A 9785-nucleotide genomic window follows, 5' to 3' on the forward strand; every position below is an offset into this window, starting at 1 on the left:
TGTCAGCCCTGGATCACAGTGTAGATTCCTCCTTGCTCTACAAGATTTTCACTCTGGAACATGTGACTATCACACTTATAATGGAATGAGGCCACTTAAAGTTCCCTTTATGTTTTAACTTCATCTTCACAGCAAGGCAGTTAGGCTTCAAGGAGGACCTTTAAAATGATGGAATGAAACATTACCAATAGAGACTGATGATAATGAGTACTCTTTGTTTAAGATGACATATCACTTAAGATCAAAACTGAAATGCACAATAAACAAACTTTGGGGATGATTTATCCCATTTCAAAATGTGAGAGACTGCAATCATGAATTTTGACAGGACAATTACTAATTACAATTAATCCTTTATACTACGTACCCATGTAGTTCCTGCATACAGCATGCAGCACACGAGTCCCTTGACCACATATTCCATTATAAGGTAAACACACTCCTTCTAAAATGATCCACTGGTAGCATACTGGATTTTCACATGGAATGGATTCTATCAAGTGTGAACAACCACCAGAAGTACCCACTGGTTCCACAATAACACGTCTTTCCCTCATTTTGAAACCTAAGAAGGAAAAAGAAACAGATGATTAAGTTTTACCCTCAGAACAGATTACATGAGATATTGCACAATCTGCAAATTATATTTGCAAAATATATTGCAAAGCTCCTTTCTTTTCAGTAAGGAATCTTTCAACAGAAAGATTCTCCCCCCCCCCCAGTGGAAGATTCCCCATTTAGCAGAAAAGAATCACTGGTCCCACGCCATTGTGTCTCAAGGCTGAAAAACGTTATAAATCAACAAGTTTGATTCTTAGCTAGAAAATCATGTAGGCTTATCAGTAATTGAATAATTAATGTGTTGTGGTTTTGTGCTACTGTCTAAGACATCAATGTGGAGCCCACTGAAATGTTTTTTAATGCCCACTTGCCCTTTTCCAAAACAACCTCATCAAAGCAAGAGCCTGTCCTGTCTTTCCTCCACCTCACTGGAGTAGGACATGCTTCGGAAAAGCCCAGAAGGTATTATCTTTGTGTCTGCAGGGAGCACACTTTCAGAAACAGCTGCCTCCATGATAGGAAGATACTTGGCTTGGAACCTCCTAATATTTTGTTGAATCTTACAATATTTTGAGATTGGACCAGGCCCCCTATGGCAGTCATTTTGTGTTTGGTCCCATGACAACCATTTTCTTTTAAAAAAATGACAATCACTTTCTTGTGGGGAACACTACCTGCGCTCAAAATTTCAAATGTGCCCTCAAGGATGGAGACCCCTGGTCTAAGATGCTGATATCAGAAACTGATAGACTCAAACCAGCTATCTAGGTGACTATGGGACTGACAGAATGTCTTGGTTTATTGCAATTAAAAACCAACAAAGTACTACTGTTGAGATGATTACATTCTGAGCAGATGCAGTAAATTGCTAACTCTAAATATAACAAGCAAGCAAATCAACAACAAACACTGTTATGAAATAATGTAGCATGCACCTTTTCTCCCTTGGGTATCTTGGCAGTTTTCATAGATACAAGGGCGCCATGCCAACCAGGAAGAAACCAGACACTCAGAAGGGCATGGAATATTGCAAAGTTGAGAAGATGGAGGAGCAGGAGCAAGACAAAGCTTGTTTTCAACAGGTCTAGTCACTTAAGGGGGGGAAACAGAGAAATATGCATATTATAGCTGGAAAGAATACAGAGTCTTAGTCAGTACTATTTTCACCGCTATCAGGAATTACTGATCAAGGTGGCAACTGGAAAATTTCTGAAAAAAATCCCCTGATGAAGCTTACTGTTTTGGGATCCACAAGAGTTAAATAAAATTTTCTATGCTGCCCCTTGCTCTCCTTCATCCTCTCTGCTCCCTTATTTTCACAGAAGCAATCAAAAACATTTCAGAACACTTGCTACCAGTGGAATGCTTTCTCTTCTGCAATACAGTGAAGCATTTGATAATGATCAATATAAATTAATGGGATTTATTTTTATTTTATTTTTCAAAAAAAACTATCAGGATCAGAGTGCACTGTGATATGCAAAACAGCTATTATAAATAAGTCTTTACTCCATAAACTCTGAAAGTAAAAGGCTAGAAAGACTAGAAACTTATTTTACTGCAAACAATCACACTGCAATTAACTCTTACGATCACTGGCCACTTGTTAGAAAAAGCTGTTCTATGAAGAAAAGAAGTCCATATGTACTCGAACCCCAGTTATCATCATTTGCAGGTAGGGCCTTACAATTCACTACAGCTGTTTTCTTGACAAACCAGCTAAGATCGGGACAGAGACAACCCGTTAAACATTACCACCAGCTGCTGTTAATGTAGATAAGGAATGGCTTCTACTCAACACTCAATTGCCATTTTGAAAACAACTCAGAACTCCAGTGCCTTTTGATAAACAAAGGCAGGGCTGACTAGCCCCTGGTGGGAACAGGGTATTTCCCACCCCTAGGTCCTGTTGCCACTGATTGCAGCCCTAGGAATTGCTGGAAACTCTATGGTAAGAACTCACAGTTTTACCATGAAGATCCCAGTGATTCCTAGAGCTAACCTTTGTCTCTTTTGAGTAGCTGCAGAAATCACTAGGAACTCTATGGGAAGAACTTCTTGTAAGTAGATGAGGCCTTCCCTTGTTTTATTATTTATTTATTTATTTTCTCCTGGGGCGCTGCCCTCCTCCTCACTGTCTGGCAACCCCAGACAAATTGATATTTTCCTTTCTTGTTATGTTTAAACTTCAGGGGATTTGATGTTACATAGACTGAATTAGCATATTGAATCAAAGAGCATATGAGTACACATGAAAACAAGAATGGACCACTTGACATGCATGTATGCTTGACCTTCAATGAATGAATGCCATGGCTATCACAACTGGTAAAGAAATGTCTGAATTTCTGTCATACATTTAGGGCTGAACAAAACTTGTATTTATAATTCATATCTATTATTAACTTACACTTGCTGTCTTAACATGGATGATTTACAAGCCAAGAAAGGGGATCTACAGTTTGTATGTGTGATAGGTCTTTGGTAGACACTACTGAGCATTTTTTCTTTTTCTATGTAATTTATTTGGATCTGAGAAGAAAAAATTCTGGATCCTCATCTGAATAAGAAGCCTGTTCACTCTTCTAACTATCATTTAATGACTCTTCTAGCGGATCTAGATTTTAATATAACATTATATGTGTGTAAATATATAGCTGCTGCAATTAAATATTGTTTGTTTTTAATGAATATTGAACAGTGATATATTTTTTGTTATATTGTCATTTTTTCTAATTGAACAGCCTATTGGTTTTAAAACCTAGATGAGAAATGGAAATAGAAATTCGTATCTAAAGAGCCCTCTCCCCAAATAAAGAGCTGATTCATAAACATGTAACCATATATATGGCACAACTGCAGCAGGTTTTCAGAACTAATAACAGTCATTTTCCCCTGGTAAATATCAGACAATTGATGCCATATCCCTTCCTGCAGAAATTCACATGGGTATAGTTGTATAATATTAGGTTATGTTAAGGGGATAATATTTTGATTTTAAATGTTCATGTGCTGAGAATTCCAGTAAACATTAAAACACACGCCTAGCTCATTCACAAGATATACTTTCAAACATAGGAATGACAAGAAGCAAGTGGAGTTTTTAAATGCATGGACCGAGCTCATAAACTTCTTCCCAAGGCATTTGCAGGATATGATTCTATAATCAAATGGTAATTACTCAAATTTAATTCAAAACTAATGAAAAGTTCTACTTAGATGAAAAGACTGCTTCCTGAATTATTTTTTTCAGAAACAATATTGCCTTTGACATATTCATTTAGGGACTGCACCAAGTTGGCAGAAATCCAATTCACCTTCCTTCTAAAGTAAATAGACCTTTTCTACAGGTTCTTAAAGTCAAACGGTAGCAAGTGCAAGATAAATATTAGCCCATTTTAACTATCACACTATTCTGTTTCAAAGAGCCTCATGCATTTCTTAATATGCCCTTCAGCATTAGGCATTGCAAAATAATTTATCATTTTGGCAAACAAGCAAGCAAATCAGCCTCACTGCATTTTGTCATCACAAACGGATTCAGTTTCAACTAAAAGAACATGATATTAGCCATGTTGCTTGTTTTGACACTGTTCTGCAGTGCCTGTTGGCAGCAATCCATTTATTTTTTTTAGTGCCCCAGCAACATAACATAATAAACAGCATTAATTCTCTGAACAAGAAAACTAGGTGGTCATTTATCTGTGGAAATATTTCAGAAATGAAATTAGAATGAGAAAGAATGAAATGGAACTGATTAACAGTGCAATCCTAAGCAGAGTTGCATGGTTTTAAGTCCATCAAATAGGCTCAAAAGGGTTTACTTCTGTACTATGAACCTATGACAGTGGGGAAATTTTTGTTACTGAAAAGGAAAGAAAAAGATTCAACTGGGCATCTATATTATCTTACTGGCTTGAAATGTCCCCCCAAAAATGAGGAACTGCAGAAGACCCATTATCTATCCCAAGAATATGCTAAGAAATGTGAGAACAAATTATATTCATGTATTGGGGGAGACATGTTTTAAGTTATTTTAACAGCACACAGAATTTTAAACATGACTATGGCAATCTGCTTATCTCCCATCCTGAGGTCCTGTAAATTGAATGCCACTGGTGGACCTCCTGATGGCACTGGTATTTCTGGCCACTGTGTGATACAGAGTGTTGGACTGGATGGGCCTTTGGCCTGATCCAACATTGGCATCTCTTATGTTCTTATGTTCTTAAATACTGATATGGTTCATATGCTTAAAAATATTATAATGCCATGAAGTGCAATTTGATAGCTCTTTCAGAATATACATGTATACAGCTCTTACACATAATCCCTTCCTTAAATATGTCTGTTATAACAACCAATCCTAGAATTGTAACTTAGTAATATTTCTGTTACATCCTTAACAAAAGTAAATAAGATTAGAAAATACCATTTTGTTTTTACCACTTGAATGTTTGATACAAAAAGATAGAGTTCAGCAATATATAAGTACCAGCTATTATTTAAGTAAGGCAGCCATTAAGGAAAACTAAGTAAACTCCCATCCTGAGTCAGTAAGCTTGGACTACGTATAACTTCAAACTCAAATCCTGATAACGGCAAAAACATTAACCAAAGGTAGGTCACGTGCAAACTGATGAATCTTTCTTACAATAAGTAGTTCTATCAGAGCCATATTTTATTCTCCTGGAAAGTAAATCATACTTTTTCAAGGGTCTAAGTTCATATTCTCTAAAGATTTACGAAGAAAAACAGAAGTCTGGAACATTTACAGCAAGAAGAAAGAGAGATGCCTTTCCAAACATCTACAGTGGTATGTAACGAAACAAGAATTTCAAGCTATATTGTCCTTCAAGACTACTATTGGACTTGAACTCTCTTTAGTCAATATTAAACTCTCAGGGCAATGCATCTTGATATCCACCATAAGAGAAGCCAATATGTGCCTAATATCTGGTATAATCCTGCCAAATTGTTACCTGAATTTAAGGTAGTAAGAATGTCTGTTTCATATAATACCCGCTATTAGTGAAGCTCAAAATGGATCACATAGGTTGTGATCCTCAGACCACTTAAACTGAACTTTAACAGCAAGTATGCTCATTTAAGCAGCGTGTGAACTAAATTATTATGATCTTCTTTCAGAGCCATTGTAAATTAGTCCAGAAATTCAATTGAACTCAATTTACAATATGAAACTCTGGCATAAGACTAATATAATAGGAACAAATGAGCAAAGAGCTGGAAAATCATGTTTCTCTTCAGTAGTATTCAACTTTAATAAGGCAGAGGTATAGTTAGTTTCAAAAAGATACTAAGAAAAATTGTGCATCTTTGGACTGTTGACTGAATCTTTTTTTTAAGGGTATTTATTTCATGATCCAAATCCAATAGAATCAAAAGAGAGGATGCATTCAAAAAAAACTTTATGCTATGACAATTAAACATATGGCTTGTGGCCAGAGATTGAGCTAAACTGGAGTGTAACTGTATCCTCCTTACTACTTGATTCTCCTTACAGAGAGCTGAGATCCGTCAAGTTGGTCCTGGGTAGGACTAAGCAAAATGTTGCCATCAAACTGAAGCAGAAGCCTCAATGGGCTGTAGCCAATCTTGGTTTTGCTGCCTACCTCAAAATAGTGGGTATGGAACAAGAGGGGGATACTGCAATGTAATCTATTGTGCTGGCTCCTCTTGTAGATAAGAATGTAAATGCACCACTAGACACATCAGATCTTGTGTTGTTGAGAATATGCAGCTGATGGAGTGACAGCAGTTCTAATAATCTTAAATGTGGCTTATTTATAACTGTGTCTTATGAAGACTGGTCCAAAAAGCAGACTTATTTGGCAGCCTGGTTATTAATTTGGGTTAAGAAATCAGAAAAGCCAGATCCTGTTCTGGCATTGAAATCTTAACACAGCATGAGGTGAGAGTTGGGGAATCACAAAGCTAAGGTTGCAAGAGTGGTGGATCCCAAAGATTTCCCATGTTCTGGGGTTTTAAAGGTTTAGGCGAGAGCCAATGTATTAGCCTTGGATTAAGAGGACCTGGATGTAGGCCCAACAGACATACCAGGGCAGGCAGGAGCTGAGTACAGTCTATGCAGAGAAGCCTGAAAGCAGAACTTAGTACAGTATATGTTGCAGTGAAACTGCGAGGGGGATGGCAATTAACCAAGGAATATTCTGAATCTGCTAGTTACATGCACAACAAATAGAAAGACTACAAATCATACCAGGTTATCTGTAGGACAAAAGTCAGAATATGCTTCGAAGGGCAGATAGCTATTCACCCTACAAACAGTTAATATTAAGGTTATTTTGTACTGTTGGTACTTCCACATTAAGTACATCCAAGACATTTGAAAACCAAAAATGTTCCACTTCTGTGACTAGCAAGATTCTTCATCCTTTCATGGATTTCAGCCCTTACATTTTTGAATTACAAATTTAAAGCATGATAGTTTTATACCCCAAAGATTCGAGTACAGTCCTTTTATGTCTTGTTTCAAAGGGTCTCCTCTAAACGAAGCCTCCTGTTACATATTTATCATTCCATTACGTGGCTTTAATCTTATCAGTTCTACTCACAGAAATGTTTGGTGGTGAACCTAGAGATCAATAGCCAAACAACAATGTAAATTTAACACCTCCAGGTTAGAATATATTTATTTCCTGCAGCGAAGGTATGTTCTCTATCAAGTAAATTAGATCACTTGGAAGAAATATTTATTTTGTACTAACCATTTCCCTTTTGGGGAAAAATAAATCAATTAGCTACATCAGCAGCTTCATATTTTATCCCGTGACAGTCCCATTCCCTCTTCTTTCAGAGAACATACAGGATCAGAATCTTATTCACAGAATAGCCCTCCTAATATATCTTCTTGTAATCTTCAGACATATCTCTAGTTGTTTACATGGGGCTGTGGTTCAGTGGCAGACCGTTTGGTATACAGATGGTCCCAGATTCAGTCCCTGGCATTTCCAGTTAAAAAATGATCAAGTGGTAGAGGATGTGAAACAAAAACAGGTTGCTTACTTGTAACTGGTGATCTTCAAGGGGTCATCTGTGCATTCACACCCTTGGGACTCCAGGCGCCTGTGCCGACCCCAAGCGGTGACTTCAAAGCTCCTAAAGGATCTTCCCCCCCTCTCCGAGCATGCCCAGGAACTCCACTGTGCATGTCCAGGGCGGGCGCAGAGATCCCGCCAGTTTCGTCTGACCATTGTCCAACCCACACAAGACCGTAGGCTGCCAGCAGAGGGGAAGGTCGGGCGGGTGGTGTGAATGCACAGATGACCACTCGAAGATCATCAGTTACAGGTAAGTAACCTGTTTATCTTCTTCATGGTCTCTGCATCACACCCTTGGGAGAGTAGCAAGCTCTGGCCTACCTGGTGGTGGGTGCTAGCAGCTATTCAGTTACACATCAATTGGAGAACAGCTCTTCCCACAGCAGCATGGCTCCTGGCTCAAACATCTAAAGCGTAGTGTTTGACGAATGTGGTAGGTGTCGCCCAGGTCGCAGCTCTGCAGATCTCCTGTAGGGGAGTGCCTTTGAGGAATGCTGTGGATGTGGCCAGTGCCCTCGTGGAATGCGCTCTGACTGGACCTGGAAGTGGATGCTTAGCCAGGAGGTAACATAACTTGATCGTCTCCACAATCCACTTATACAGCCTTTGAGCTGAGATTCCGAGCCCTTTTGCATGTTCTGAGTACGAGACAAAGAGGTGAGTATCCTTTCGCAAGACTTTCATTCTGTCCAGGTAGAACAGGAGAGCTCTCTGAACATCCAATAGGTGGAGGCGCCTCTCTGCCTCGGACTTTGGTTCAGGAAAGAAGGTAGGAAGAGAGATTTCTGCCTGAAGGTGGAAGTCTCAGATGACTTTAGGGAGAAACTTGATAACTGGGAGCAATGATACCCCTTTTCCATGGAAACGCAGGTATGGTGGATCTCACCTGAGTGCCCGTAGCTCACCCATGCGCTTGGCAGATGTAATGGCCACCAAGAAGGCTGTCTTCCAGGATAGCAACTGGAGGTTGCACATGGTCATTGGCTCAAAAGGATGACAAATCAAGCTATGCAGGACAAGAGGTAAGTCCCACACAGGAACGGGTTCCCTTACTGGGGAGTAGTAATGGGTTAGACCTTTTTAAAAAACATTTAGTGTCCGGATGGGCAAACACAGAAGACCCATCTGTACGATTGTGGTAGGCTGAGATAGCCGCTACGTAGACCCGCACATAAGCATGACTCATGCCCTTATCCACCAGCATGAGTAGGTAGTTGAAAATGAGGGGCAGACCCGCTGTGGTTTGGGGGGGGGGCATGGTCCCTAGCAGAGGATTTGGACTTTGCCCACTTGTAGGCATGGGACTTTCTCATAGACTGTTTTATACTGTTCACCATAACAGTCCTCACATTCTCGGAGAAGGAGCCCAAGTGATTCTCCATGCTGTGAGTTTTAGGTGGGGAATATTGTGATGGACGACTCTCCCCCAGTGAGAGAGCAGGAGATAAGAACATAAGAACATAAGAGAAGCCAATGTTGGATCAGGCCAATGGCTCATCTAGTCCAACACTCAGTCACATAGTGGCCAAAAATACCAGGTACCATCAGGAGGCCCAGCAGTGGGAAACTGGTGCATTTCTCTCTGAGATAAGTGGAGTAGGACCAGGAACCAAGGTTGACATGGCCACCAGGGAGTGATGAAGATGCACTCCGGTTTTCCCTGCGGAATTTTGTTGACCACCTTGGTGATCAGTGGGATTGGGGGAACATGAAGAGGAAGGCACCCAACCAAGGGATGAGAAGGCCATCTCCCAGCGACAGAGAGTCTATGCCCCCTCCGCAACAGAAGCTCGGGCATTTCCTATTGTGTCTGGTCACAAAGACGTCTATCATTGGGTACCCCCACCTGTTGAACACCAGGCTGAGGTGAGTCTAATTCAGTTCCCACTTGTGCAGCTCGGCACCACCCCTGCTCATGCAGTCCGATTGCATATTCTGCTCCCTTGGGCGGTGTGTGGCTATCAGAAAGATTCCCTGTTGAATGCACCATGACCACAGATCGATCGCTAGGAGGCAGAGTCTCTTGGACATGGTCCCTCCCTGGCGTTTTATATAACTTATCACTGTGTCACTGTCTGTGAGAACATAAACAACTTTCCCCTGCAGGGTCGGTAGGAACAAGAGGAGGGCAAGCCGGATGGC

The 9785-nt window shown here is 40.2% G+C and overlaps 1 protein-coding gene across 1 annotated transcript in view; it reads right to left on the reverse strand.

Annotated features, from left to right (window-relative positions):
• LOC107119948 (thrombospondin type-1 domain-containing protein 7B-like) overlaps positions 1–8624 on the reverse strand; it is a 419856-nt gene extending 411232 nt beyond the window's left edge. Inside the window, 4 exon segments of the mRNA XM_015422578.1 lie at positions 368–565; positions 1497–1652; positions 5216–5295; positions 8530–8624. Of these exon segments, the coding sequence (XP_015278064.1) occupies positions 368–565; positions 1497–1652; positions 5216–5295; positions 8530–8624 (529 nt within the window).
• Positions 8625–9785: the final 1161 nt, after the last annotated feature.

The sequence above is a fragment of the Gekko japonicus genome, unplaced genomic scaffold (genome assembly GCF_001447785.1).
Source record: "Gekko japonicus isolate JY-2015 unplaced genomic scaffold, Gekko_japonicus_V1.1 scaffold1544, whole genome shotgun sequence".
NCBI lineage: Eukaryota > Metazoa > Chordata > Lepidosauria > Squamata > Gekkonidae > Gekko > Gekko japonicus.